We start from the raw sequence: 14656 nt of genomic DNA on the forward strand, positions 1-14656 counted from the left end.
TAGTGACCCGAGGCCTGAATTGAACCTGGGTCCCTGGCGCTGTAAGGCAGCAGTGCTAACCACTGTGCCACCGTGCCACCTATGAATCATAGAATGATGATTTATGCTTGTTCCTACAGTTAAACTCTATTTCTCTACTTTTCTGTTCCAACAGTCTAACTCAGTCTGTTACAACCCCTAATCTAATTTGTCTCCATTATAATCCTTATAATCAACCACATCTCTATTACAGACACTATAACTTCTTTCCGTTACAGCCTTTATAATCTAACTTGTCTCCATTACAGTCTCTATAATTTAACATGTCTCTGTCATAGCCTCTATAATCTAATTTAGACTCTATTATAGTCTCCATGTTTTAACTCAGTCTCTGTTACAGCCTCCATAATCTAATTTATCTCTGTTACATTCTGTATGATAACACTTCTCCATTACAGCCTCTATAATATAATTTAGTCTCTGTTATAGCCTCTGTAATCTAATGTTACAGCTTCTATAATTTAATTTGTCTCTGCCACAGTCTCTATAATCTAAATCATCTATGTTACAGCCTCTGTAATTTAATTTGCTCCCAGTTACAGCCACTGTTAACTGTCTCCATTATAGTCTGTATAACCTAATACGTCTCCATTACACTCTATAATTTAATTTATCACTGTTATAGCCTCTATAATCTAAATTGTCTCTGTTATAGTCTCCATAATCTAACACATCTCCATTACAGTCTCTATAATCTAACTCAGCCTCCATTACAGTCTGGGTTTCCTTGTTCAGTCATTAATTTGCTACTCATTTTACCGTTCCAGATGACCCCATATTTCTAAAATGTGAAAAGGGTGATTTGATAAAATTGATTAAAAATAAGGAGATTACTCAGGATAGTGGCTGGATTCAAGGACGGAATGAACGCACTGCGAAGACAGGAAGCCTCTCACTGGAATCTGTCTACATTGTTCCGACTCTTGTGAAGCCATCATCGGAGTTGATAGTAGGTTGATTTAAAATTACATTGGCACAAAAACTGGTCCATTCCATTGCCAGATGGATCACCACTTGCACTGTGGTAAGAGCCTACAAGAATAAGCCCACATTACAGGATGATATATACTTCCTATTACAGGATGTGCAGGCTGAGAAATCCCTGTTTCAGGACCATAAACACTCCATTACAAGACCCAGTCCCCCCCATATAGGAACAAGCTCTCTTCCACTTACCTGACTAGGAGTTCTCTCCCATTACAGGACTCAATGCTTTCTCTCATTACAGGGCTTGACACTTCCTCCCAATAAAAGGTTCAATGCTTCCTCCCATTACAGGATTCGAGTCTTCCACTGATTACAGGACTCAACACTTCCTCCAATTACAAGATTCAATGCTTCCCCCCATGACAAGACTTGACGCTTCCTCCCATTACAGGATCTTTTCAATAAATGATTGTGTACCTTTCATTACCAGACTGAACACAGTACCTAATACAGAACTACTCTCATTATGAGACCAACACTCCTCACATTATAGGACACACCTCCCTCCTATTATAGGAGCCAGTACTTCCTTCCAATAAACACACAGCACTCCGCCATTATAGCACAAAGTCCTCATTTCTATTGCAAAACTGCATGCTTCCTCCAATTAGGGGACCAAACACTGCCCCCACCTTTATGGGACCAAGCTCACCCCCCATTATGGGACCGAATGCTTCCTCTCCCCCAGTTATGCAAATTGTCCCTCCAGTACGGACTGAGTACCACCACCACTCCCCATTATAGAACCGAATGGTCCAGCGATATGGGACTGAGCCCGGCCCCCAGTGAGTGTTTGGCTATAACTGCTGGTCCTGCTGTTTCAAAGCCTCTCAAACTCCAACTTGCCTCCTAATCCCACTGCCATATCAAATGTGTTGCCAAGTCAGAATGATCTTTGACGGACACAGGAGAATTATTCATTCTGAGCAGACCAGCAATTTTGTTAACTGCAGCATCAGCTGTAATCTTTCCCCAGGGTGGGGTGTTTGCAAAGAGCCAGTTTTGACGTCCTGTTCTTGTTTCGCTGACAGAACTTGATACTCATGTCACCTGACCAGCGACGCCAAGCATCCCAGAATGCCCTTGCCGAGATGAAGGAGCCAGAGGTGAAAATCAAGGCCTACACACTGGAGGAGTTTTCCTATGACCATTTCAGGTTAATCTCGGTCCATTGTCCTCTGACATAAATTGAATTTATGAGCCTCATTTCAGCTTGAATCATGGGTCCAAGGGATCCAGAGAAACTGAATTTGCTCCAGTCAGAAACTCATCGATTGCCTTCAAAATCTGGGTTAAATTGGGAAACGCACAGGCTGCGTGTCTAGGAGCTAATTAGATTTTGAATATGGAGAACAATTATTCAAATCCAGGAAGTCCCGATAACTGTTTTGAGGATATTTAAGAAGCTGTTGGAACTTCCAATCACTACAAGGGGTAGATACTTGTGCCTGGGCTGTCTCCATTCCCCTCAGGTGAAGGCCAGGGAAAAAGCACAAAGATCCATTTCGCTGGGTCTCACCCTTTATTCTCTTTTGTGATTTCCAAGGTTGTATTTAAAACTTAGAATTAGACCGCATCGGCAGAAGATGCAGACACAATCCATAGCGACTGTAGGAGCGGACCAATTATAATCCATAGTGCCTGTACGACAGACCAATCACAGTTCATAGACACTGTAGGAGTGGACCAATCACAGTCCATTCTTGGTAAGCAAGGGGGTGATAGGTTACCGGTGTAGGCGGGGTGCAGATTTAAGGTTACTATCAGATCAGCCATGATCTCATTAAATGGCAGAAAAGGCTCAAGTGGCAGAATGGCCTACTGCAGCATCAGCTGTAATCTTTCCCCAGCGTGAGGTGTTTGCAAAGAGCCAGTTTTGACGTCCGGTTTCGCTGACAGAACTTGATACTTGTTCATTTGCTTGTATGTTCCATCGGATTTTTTCTCTTGATGCAGGGTCTATATAAATACAAGTTGTGCCGTTGCCTAACAACACTATAGAGACAGCAGCAATGCCCAGATAGGGAGTGTAGAAGAGGTGACCTCAGGGACAGTGTGATTTCTCTCCTAGTAAGGGGTTATTGCACAGATTGGTGGGTGTTTTCAAGAACAAGGTTACCTTGGCTCTCTAGGGAATGAATTCAGCAAGTTGAAGCTTCCGGATTTGAACCAGGCTTGATGGGATTGTCCCATCCATTCCTGATTTTCCTCTTGTTAAATCTTCCAACTGGGAATTGTTGCAAGCCAGCCAGAAATCTGATGAATGCTGTCCTATATCCCAGATATTACCACATTCCTCTTCTCTTTTCTAACCAGACCCCCAGCAAAGGAATCAATGAACAAAATGGTGCTTCCTAAGGCTCGCGTGAAGGATCGGATCTGGGCCTGCTCAAGGGAACCTCTGAGACAGCCTTTACTGAAGAGAGTCTGTGCCAATACAGAGATGGTGATTGTGGCTTGCAAGGCTTTCATTGATATCCTTTCAGTCTGACAAGGAAAGAGCTCCCCTTCTACCTTCACCACATCAGAGAACACTGAGATCTCCGACAGAGCACTGTGTAAATTCGGCTTAGGATTAGGATCACATTCAGCCCATTGTGTCTGTGCTAGCTCTCTGCAAGCACAAGGGATTGCGCTCAGTCTGTGTAAACACAAGCTGATCTGCAGCCTAGGCTGTGTGAGCATAGGCTGTATAAACTCAAGCAAGTACACAGCCCTGGCTGTGTAAACGCAGACTGATCTACAGCCCAGATTGTATAAACACAGGCTGTATAAACACAAACAAGTACATAGCCCTGGCTGTGTAAACACAGGCTGGGGTGCAGCCTACATATAAAACATCAGATACATATAAAAGATAAATACAAATACTCTACTGTGATTTCAAGTAGACCTCAGTAAAACCCCAATAAAGAGATGGATCGAGTCAGAAAATGATGAGGAACCAGCCTGAGAGCCCTCAATCTCCCTGGATGGGACCAGCTGATCTTAACGACACAAAGGTCCAAGTCCAACTGAGATTGTCCATCTCTCAGTTTGATTCCCCAAAATCTTTTCACCTCGTCCCATACTGATGGTAGATCTCAGCCTTCTCGACATTAGAACATTTCTACAATCCTCGATTCTCAAAGTCCATACCCTTCCCACTGCCTCAACGTGACTAGAATAATACCAGTGCTGAGGGAACCCCGCACCAATACTAGGCACTTTAACCCCCAACATACTTTGTGGTATACATTATGTTTGTTACCTATTTTTCCTTGCATTTGCATTCTAGATGGGGTTTCTTTAGGGTTCACCTGTGATCTCAGGCTTCCCCCAGGATCTCAGGTACTTCATCGTGCGACATCAAAGTTACGTCAGCAGTTACCTCCTCATGTTAAAACATTATCAAAACTCCACACAGACATTGCTAGGAATACTCAGCAGGTCAGGCAGCATCTGTGGAGAGAGAAAAACAGAGCTGGTGCTTCTGGTCGCTGACCTATTGTCAATACTGGGAAAGTTAGAGAATGTAAATATGTTTTGAACACGGGTGGTGGGACATGGGAGAAGGGAAAAAACCTGTGATGGGGTGGGAGTTAGGAATTGAATGACAGGATAATGAGTCTTCCAGAGTGAAGGAAAATGGTGATGGGACAAGAAAAGAAACAAAAGATATGCCTAGGGCAGGTATGCTGCTAATAAAAAACTGAAACAGCAAAGGAAATAAAATAGAGCAGATAACAATCTGAAATTGTTGAACTCAGTGTTGAGTCTGGAAGGCCGTAAAGTGCCTAATCAAAAGATGAGGGGCGGAATTTTCTCAAAAAGTTTCTAAGTGTCATAATGGCGAAAAGTTGGAGAATTAAAATGACACACCATTGGAAAACTTACGGTCATGCTTGTGGACTGAGCACAGGTGTTCCACAAAGCAGTCTCTTGATCTGTGTTTGTTCTCCCTATGTAGAGGAGACCACATTTTGAACAGTGAATACAGTACACCAGATTGAATGAAGTATATGTAAGTTATTACTACACTTGGAAGGAGTGTTTTTGGCCTTGAACTGTGAGACTGGAGGAGATGGAAGGACAGCTATTTCACCTCCTGTGTTTGCATGGGAAGGTGTCATTAGAGAGGGGACAAGGTAATGGCTAGTGACTGAGGAATGGACCAGGGTATCATGGAGGGAACGGTTCCTTCAGAACGCTGAAGGGGAGGACAGGGGAAGATGTGAAAGATTTTGTGAAAGGTTTCTGGTGGAAATATTCCATTGGATATGAATATTGGTGGGGTGGAAAGTGAGGACGAGGGAACCCTATCATCGTTCTGGGAGGGAGGGGAAGGAGTGAAAACAGAAGTGTGGGGAATGTGTTGGAGACAATTTAGAGCCCTGTCAACCTCAATGGCGGGAGAATCTTCAGTTGAGGAAAAATTAAGACTTTACAGAAATGTTGCTGTGGAAAGTAGAAACTGGGGGAATGGAATGGAGTCCTTAAAGCATGTGAGAAAGTGTAGTTGAGGTAGCTGTGGGAGTCGCTGGACTTATAATGAATATTAGTTGTTAGCCTATCACCAGAAATAGAGAGAGAGGAGACAAGGAAGGGAAGAGTCAGAGATGGACGATGTGAAACTGAGAGAACGGTAGATATTGGAAGCAAAGTTGATGACATTTTTCAATTCAGGACGAGAGCGGGACACGACACAGATACAGTCATCAATATACCGGAAAAATAGTTGAGGTAGGGAGGCCGAGTGGCACTGGAACAAAGAATGTTCCACATATCCCATAAAAGACACACATAGCTAGGACACATACAGTACCATAGCAACCCCTTTTATTTTGAGAGAGTGAATTGAGTTCAAGGAGAAATTGTTCAATGAGAGAACATGTTCAACCAGGCGGAGGAGGGTGGTGGTGGATAGGGACTGGTTAGGCCTCTATTTGATGAAGAAGTGGAGAGCCCTCAGACTATCCGGGTGGTGAATGGAGATGCAGAGGGATTGAATTTCCATAGTAAAGAGGAGACAGTTAAGAATATAAGAAACACGAACTGACACACACCCCATTCTGCTAGCTCCACCATTCCGTACAACCACGGCTGATCCTGGGCTTCAACTCCATTTTCTCACTTGTTCCCTATATCCCTTAATTCCCTGAGACCAACTATCTGTGTATCCCAGCCTTAAGTGTATTCAATGATGGAGCATCCTCAACTCGCTAGGGTAGAGAGTTCCAAACATTCACAATCCTTTGAATGATGTAATTTCTCCTCATCTCAGGCCTAAAATGATCTATCCCTTATCCTGAGACTGTGCCCCCATGTTTTAGATTCCCCAACCATTGAAAACAATCTTTCAGCATCCACCTTATCAAGCTCCTTCAGAATTTTGTAGATTTCAATGAGATAGCCTTTCATTTTTCTAAACTCCAGAGAATGTAAGCCCAATATATTCACCTTTTAATAAATATTCTGCTTTTTTATCCTTACAACCAAAGTGAATAACTTCACACTTTCCTACATTACACTCCATCTGCTATATTGAGGTCCACTCACAACCCGGCTCTCTCTCTCTTTGCAGCCTTCTCTATGTCCTCCCCACAGTTTACTGTTTTCACACAGCTTGGCATCAGCAAACTTGGATAAATTACTCTCTGTTTCTTCATCTATGTCATTTAATATAGATTGTAAATAGTTAAGAACCCAGCACTGATCCTAGTGGTATTCCACTATTCATAGCCTGCCCAACTTGAAAAAGTCCTGTTTATGCCCACTCTGTATTTTCTATCTGTTAACCGATTTTCTATAGAATCATAGAAACCCTACAGTGCAGAAGGAGGCCACTCGGCCCATCGAGTCCGCACCGACCACAATCCCACCCAGGCCCCACCCCCACACATTTACCCACTAATCCCTCTAACCTACGCATTTTAGGATTCTAAGGGGCAATTTTTAACCTGGCCAATCAACCTAACCCGCACATCTTTGGACTGTGGGAGGAAACCGGAGCACCCGGAGGAAACCCACGCAGACACGAGGAGAAAGTGCAAACTCTACACAGACAGTGACCCGAGCCAGGAATCGAACCCGGGACCCTGGAGCTGTGAAGCAGCAGTGCTAACCACTGTGCTACCGTGCCATGCTAATATATCACCCGCAGCTCCATGAATCCTTATTTTGCCTATTAACCTTTTGTGTGCACCTTATCAAATGCCTTTTGGAAATCCAGGTAAACTACATCTACTGGTTCCCCTTTATCTACTGCCATCCTCAAAAAACTCTTAATAAATTTGTCAAAAGGATTTCCCCACAGGACCAGGGAAATTGGAAATGTTTAAAGTGACAGAAGGCATCAGAAGAGTCATGGATGTAGGTAAGTGGAGACTGGAAGGCAGGAAGAAATCAGTTCTAAGGCTGAAATGATAAGTCTACCTGGGCAGTGCTATTTATGGAGAACTCCTGGTCAAAGAGGTGAAGGTGATGGAAGAAGAGTTCAACATCATGCTGAGCTACAAATTCATTGAGGTGTACGATGATAAAACGAAGTCCTTTGCTAAGGACAGATCGTTCAGTATCAGAGAGGGGAAGGTCAGGCAGTAATGTTAATGCACAACTAGAGCTGGGATTAGCAGAAGGGATAGGGTCAGAAGGAAGGGAAGGGGAAGAGAAATCTGGAGTGGCTTTGATACCTCTAAGCTTTTGGAGTTGGCGATCATTAACGCCTGAAAAAAAGAAGAAAGAATTTTTAGTTCAAGCATCGGATGAGTCAAAGGGTGAAATGAAACTATGGAGCCGGGACAGCTTGTCAGAGAGGTCAAGTTGTACACGTGATGGAAGTGAGCATGGATCTCAGGATGCAGTGAGAACAGCAGGCAGAGGAATCTTGTATGTCTCGCAGATACCTGAAATGGTAGGTGGATCTGAAACATGAAGTATGATTGTTATCAATGGTTAACCTATCGGTATTGGTCACCAGACTCCCCTACTGAAGGTAGTTAGATGTAGGCTGCTCAGGAGTGGTCTCGGGAAACACTTCACAGCAGAGTGGAAATCCTCTCTAAAATATTGGTGGGAAGGAAAATTTCAAAACTGAGATTGAAGGGTTATGGAGTTAAAATCTAGATAGGCCATGATGTAATTGAATGGCGGAACATGTTCAAGGGGCCTCCTGCTCAGGTTTAGTGATGTGAATACTGCTATTAACATTTAAGGAGTTACACTTTCTGTGTGCACAGTAAGTAGTCTCACAACACCAGATTAAAGTCCAACAGGTTTATTTGGTAGCACGAGCTTTCGGAGCATTGCCCCTTCATCAGGGGCAGTGATGCTATCCCAGTCCAACGCCGGCAACTCCACATCACTTTCTGTGTGGGTTGAGCCTGGGGGAAGTGAGGTTATATTCATGGCCTGCAGGCTGAAGCTGAAAGAATCATCCCAACATGGGGTCAGTCCATCTCAGACAAATCGGATCTGCTTGGCCCCAGTTTGAAGACAAGGAGAAACAATGACCTTCCCCAAAATAAAGCACATAAACTTTGTCCTGCTTGTGTATGGCTTGTTTCCATCTCTCAAATTTCCTTAACTAGTCTCTCACCCATAATGAAGTACATGGGAGATTACCCAGGGAAACTGGCCAAGTCCGGTACGGAGCTGACTGATCTGATATTCTCTGCAGCGCTACAGGAGGACGGATTGCAGGACGAGATCTATTGCCAGATTGTGAAGCAGCTGACAGATAATTGTAACAGGTAACAGTCCAAGCCTGAGGCTGGAGAAACCTCGCAGCTATTTACAGGCCACAAGTCACCAACCGTCCTTTACTCCTGATAGACTGGACATCTCTCTACCTCACTGTGCCTCACACTGTGTGTGTGTGTGTGTGTGTGTGTGTGTGTGTGTCCAGTGTTCTAACTCACCTTGTAAAAATTGGTCCCAGATTTACAATGTGGGTCATTCAATAGAACAAAGAACAAAGAACAATACAGCACAGGAACAGGCCCTTCGGCCCTCCAAACCCGCGCCGCTCCCCGGTCCAGGATTGAATCCTGAATCCAGGATCCCCGCCCAATTTTCCAGCCTATCTACATACCAATATCCTATCCACCGAGCTGTCCCTCACAGCTACGATGCTTTGTTCATTACAACCTATTAACTCACACCCACCCCCCCATTCCAGACCATGTAATCTCCAGGGAGAGGCGAAAACCCAGAGTGAAAAACCCCAGGGCCAATATGGGGAAAAAAAATCTGGGAAATTCCTCTCCGACCCCCTGAGGCGATCGAAACGAGTCCAGGAGATCACAATGGCCCTGATCGGAAAATGCTTCCCAACCCTAGTCATTTCCACTTCCACGAACACCATATGAATTCCCTGCCCCCGAGACAGGTTCGCAACTATCCGCAGTCTCGCTCTGTACTGGCACCAGCAAGATGATCATAGAATGAAGCCTTGAAACGAGAAACAAGGAACAATTAGCCCGCGCCGCTCCCTGGTCCAAACTAGACAACTCTTTTGTATCCCTCCATTCCCACTCCGTTCATATAGCTGTCTAGATAAGTCTTAAACGTTCCCAGTGTGTCCGCCTCCACCACCTTGCCCGGCAACACATTCCAGGCCCCCACGACCCTCTGTGTGAAATATGTCCTTCTGATATCTGTGTTAAACCTCCCCCCCTTCACCTTGAACCTATGACCCCTCGTGAACGTCACCACCGACCCGGGGAAAAGCTTCCCACCGTTCACCCTATCTATGCCTTTCATAATTTTATACACCTCTATTAAGTCTCCCCTCATCCTCCGTCTTTCCAAGGAGAACAACCCCAGTTTCCCCAATCTCTCCTCATAACCAAGCCCCTCCATACCAGGCAACATCCTGGTAAACCTCCTCTGTACTCTCTCCAAAGCCTCCACGTCCTTCTGGTAGTGTGGCGACCAGAACTGGACGCAGTATTCCAAATGCGGCCGAACCAACGTTCTATACATCTGCAACATCAGACCCCAACTCTTATACTCTATGCCCCGTCCTATAAAGGCAAGCATGCCATATGCCTTCTTCACCACCTTCTCCACCTGTGACGTCACCTTCAAAGATCTGTGGACTTGCACACCCAGGTCCCTCTGCGTCTCTACACCCTTTATGGTTCTTCCATTTATCGTGTAGCTCCTCCCTACATTATTCCCACCAAAATGCATCACTTCGCATTTATCAGGATTGAACTCCATCTGCCATTTCCTTGCCCAAATTTCCAGCCTATCTATATCCTTCTGTAGCCTCTGACAATGTTCCTCACTATCTGCAAGTCCTGCCAGTTTTGTGTCGTCCGCAAACTTACTGATCACCCCAGTTACTCCTTCTTCCAGATCATTTATATAAATCACAAACAGCAGAGGTCCCAATACAGAGCCCTGCGGTACACCACTAATCACAGGCCTCCAGCCGGAAAAAGACCCTTCCACTACCACCCTCTGTCTTCTATGACCAAGCCAGTTCTCCACCCATCTAGCCACCTCCCCCTTTATCCCATGGGATCCAACCTTTTTCACTAGCCTACCATGATTACAAATAACTACCTATTTGTCATTGGTCACAGGTAAGGTACAAGCCCTCTGGGATTTAACACCATGACATATCTACCCTGTCTTACTGTATAAATATCCAATGTAACCAGAGTTACCCCGTGTCATTAGCTCTTTTCTCAGTCATTCATGGGATTTGGGCCTCACTGGCTACTTATCGCCCATCCCCAATTGTCCTTGAGAAACTGGTGGTGAGCTGCCTTCTTGAACTGCTGTGGTTCATGAGGTGTAGGAATGCGCACAGTGCTGTTAGGGAGGGAGTTCCAGGATTTTCACCCAGCGACAGTGAAGGAATAGCAGTGTGTTTCCAAGTTAGGATGGTGAGTCACTTGGAGGGAACTTCCAGGAGGTGATATTCCCTGGTTCTTCTTTCCTTGTCCTTCTAGATGGTTGTGGATGTGCTGTTTAAGGAGCTTTGGTGAGTTCTCACAGTACATCTTGTAGATGCTGCACATGGCTGCCACTGTGTATCAGTGGTGAAGGAAGTGAAGGAGATGCCAATTAAGTGGGCTGCTTTGTCCTGCATGGTGTCAAACATCTCGAGTGTTGTTGGACGATTCACTCATCCAAGCAAGTGGAGAGTATTCCATCACACTCCTGACTTGTGCCTTGGTGGATAGACTTTCGAGATTCAGGCGATAAGTTAATCACTGCAGGATTCCGAGCCTCTAACTTGATATTGTGGCCACAGTGTTTATATAGCTAGTTCATTTCAGTTTCTGGTCAATAGTAACCACTAGGATGTTGATAGTGGGGTATTCAGTAATAGTAAAGCCATTGAATGTCAAAGAGCAATTGTTAGATCCTCTCTTGTTGGAGATGGTCATTGCCTGGCACTTGTGTGGCGCGAATGTTACTTGTCAGCCCAAGCCTGGATATTGTCCCAGTCTGGCTGCATTTGGACATGCATTGCTTCAGTATCTGAGGAAGTGAAGTGGAGTGAATTGAATTGGCTGAAGACTGGCATGTATGATGCTGGCAACCTCCAGAGGAAGCGGAGAAGGATCATCCACTTGGCAGCTCTGGCTGAAGATGGTTGTCTTGTCTCTTGCACTGATGTGCTTGGCTCTCCCATCATAGAGGACAAGGATATTTGTGGAGCCTCCTCCAGTAAGTTGTTTAATTTTCCACCCCCCCCCATTCATGCCTGGATGTGGCAGGACTACAGAGCTTAGATCTTTTCCAATGGTCTATTTCTTTTTTTGGGCATTTTGATTGCCCCTCTCAACCTGAGCTTTTTGTTTCTATTTCTACTTTTGTCTCCCCTGTTTACTATTCTCTCCACTTCTAGCTTCATCTTCCTGCTGTTGTGTCTCCTTTCATTTGTCTCCCTCTCAGTTACTCTGCCTTCACTAATCCCTGCTGTGATTGTAGTATCAGTGTGTTTGGGTTCGTAAGGGTTAACATAGGACTGGAGAACAGTACTGCCCACTCTCTGGCATAGAGAGTCACATGTTGGAGGACTGAGTACAGTAGGTTCTGGAAGAAGCCAACATGGAAACAGCACCCAGTGAAGTACCTTGGAGATGTATATAGTTATGGGTTACCAATAAATGGTTTATATTCAACTACACAAGCCTCCAGACCTCTTAGTGAGTCATCAACCAACCTTACAACATGGTGGCAGCGACGAGTGGATCCCAAAAGTATGAAAAATTAAAGAGATTGCACTCTGACCTGTGAGATGTATACTTAAATTGAAGACACCGTTGGAGATTGTCAAAAAAAAAGCTGCATTGCTGACGTGGAAGCTGACAAGGACGCCACCAGAGTCCGTCCTGTGCTACACGTTAGTTAATGCAGAGTCAAGTGACCTACCCAGATCACAAAATGCTGTGTGAAATTCAAAAAAGGGAAAAATGCTGAAAGAAAAAAGAATAATCCAATGAAAAGAAGAACCTGAGTGAACGCAGAGTAAAAAGACCTGGCCAGATCGCCTAAAGGGTGAGCAAAATATAGTAAAAAGGCAGCAATTCCCTTTTAAAATCAGCAACAATCAGGATCAGCAGTAACATTCCAGAGTATAAGTGAAAAAAACTGACAGCACGAGTCCACAGCTAGCACCACTACACACGGCATCCAAGCATAAACGATTGAAAAGAAATGTTTTTAAACTGGCAGCACGAGTCCAAAATCACCTTCCTATCAATTATTTAAGCTTAAAACATATAACACCAAGCCAGACCACATCAAGCAGCATCAGGTCCTGTTGTCCTCTGTCAAAGCTGCTGACCATTCAAAAATGCAAAGATAACCCCAGGTCTTGTTTCGTCATTACAAACCATCATCTTAAACCCTTCTCGCTTGCTTGCATCTGGTTAGACTGCACTTGCCTGGTTCCATTCTAATCCATCCTGTCGAAGGCCAAAAATCTACCGCAATGGCTTCTCCTCCTGCCTCTGCACCATTAACTCTGGTGTCCCCATGGATCTCTCGATGGTCCCCTCCTATTTCCCATCTACTTTCTGCCCCTTGGAGATATAATCCGAATGCCGATGCACTCCAGCTCTGTCTCACCACCCCCTCTTTTGACAAAATCACTATTTCTGATTTATCATTTTACCCGTATAACATTCAGTCCTAGATGAGCAGAATAATCCTTCAGTTAAATATTGGGAGGACAGAGGCCATTGTTCTCCACCACAAAGTCTGTTCCCTTGCCATTAACTCAATCCCTCTCCCTGGCAACCCTCTGAGACAGAACCAGACTGTTTGCCACCTTGGTGTTGTATTTGGCCTTGAGATGAGAATCTGACTAGATATCCACACCATCTACCTCCAGCTCCAATATTGCTCACCTCTGCCCCAACTTGTCTTGTCTATCTCTTGAAATCATCATCTGTGCCTTTTTACCTCCAGATCTGACTCTTCCTCCTGCCCATTTTCCAATGATCTGTCTTCTGTAAAGGCAAGGTCATCCCAAAACTTTGGTGCCCGTACCCTAACCAAGTGCTGGTTGTCATCCTTGTTCTCATTGACTCCTGATCCAGACACACCTCACCTCATCCTTGTTTTACAATTTCTCCAAAGCCTCATGCTTCCCCATCTCTGTTAACCACTCCTGCTCCACAACTCACCGAGATCTCTCTATTCAGCTAATTCTGGCCTCTTGTGCATCCTCCATTTTAATTCCTCCACCCCTGGTTCTGCCTTGGCCCTGAGCTCTGAAATTCCTTTCCTACATCTCTCAATCTCACTCTGCTTCTTTAAGACATCTCTTAAAACCTACCTCTTTCACCAAGCTTTTGGTCATCTGACCCAATAGCTTCTTATGTGGCTCAGTGTCAAGTACTAATTGGTAAAGCTTCTCCGAAGCACTTTAGTATGTTTTACAATGTTAACGGCACCATATAAAGTTTATATAAATGGTTGATTGTCCATTGTCCTGAAGTCTCTAAGAATTAAAGATTAATCTTCCAGACACTGTTGCGAGCGACTCAGGAGAAAAATGATAGGGTCCATAAAAGAAATTGAGATGGAAATAAAACACTGCTTGACATTCAAGTATCATCTGATTGGCTAATGAAGAGACTGTGACATTTTGATTGACTGTCCAGCAGTTTACTATAAGAATTGGTATATCAAGCACCCATCATTGGAGTGAGGGGGTAGGGAGGTTGGAGATGGTGGGAGAAGTCATGTTATGAAACCTCCTGGAATGCAATCTATCTCATCACAACTGCAGCAGCAACTTATGCACTGCGGGAACTCACCAAGGCTGCTTCAGCACCTTCCAAACCCACAACCTCCACCATCTAAAAGGACAAGGGCAGCAGATGCATGGGAACACCACCACCTGAAGTTCCCCTCCAAGCTACACATCATCCTGACTTGGAAATATATCTCTGTTCCTTCACTGTCACTGGGTCAAAATCCTGCACCTCCCTCCCTAACAGCAATGTGGGTGTACCTATATCACAGGAACTGCAGCGATTCAAGAAGGCAGCTCACCACCACCTTGTCAAGGGAATAAGGGATGCGCAATAAATGCCGGCCCAGCCAGCGACGCACACGCCCCGTGAAAGAATAAATCAAAAAGAATTTGTAACACTGGTTGGAGGTGCCTTTGTCT

The 14656-nt window shown here is 44.7% G+C and overlaps 1 protein-coding gene across 1 annotated transcript in view; it reads left to right on the forward strand.

The window, feature by feature from the left end:
• The window catches only part of LOC144491833 (unconventional myosin-VIIa-like), a 162924-nt gene that overhangs the window by 108752 nt on the left and 39516 nt on the right, over positions 1-14656 (forward strand). Inside the window, exons 35-38 of the mRNA XM_078210126.1 lie at positions 807-988; positions 2058-2182; positions 3343-3500; positions 8603-8756. Of these exons, the coding sequence (XP_078066252.1) occupies positions 807-988; positions 2058-2182; positions 3343-3500; positions 8603-8756 (619 nt within the window). The remainder of the gene's footprint in view (positions 1-806; positions 989-2057; positions 2183-3342; positions 3501-8602; positions 8757-14656) is intronic.

The sequence above is a fragment of the Mustelus asterias genome, chromosome 3 (genome assembly GCF_964213995.1).
Source record: "Mustelus asterias chromosome 3, sMusAst1.hap1.1, whole genome shotgun sequence".
Lineage (NCBI taxonomy): Eukaryota > Metazoa > Chordata > Chondrichthyes > Carcharhiniformes > Triakidae > Mustelus > Mustelus asterias.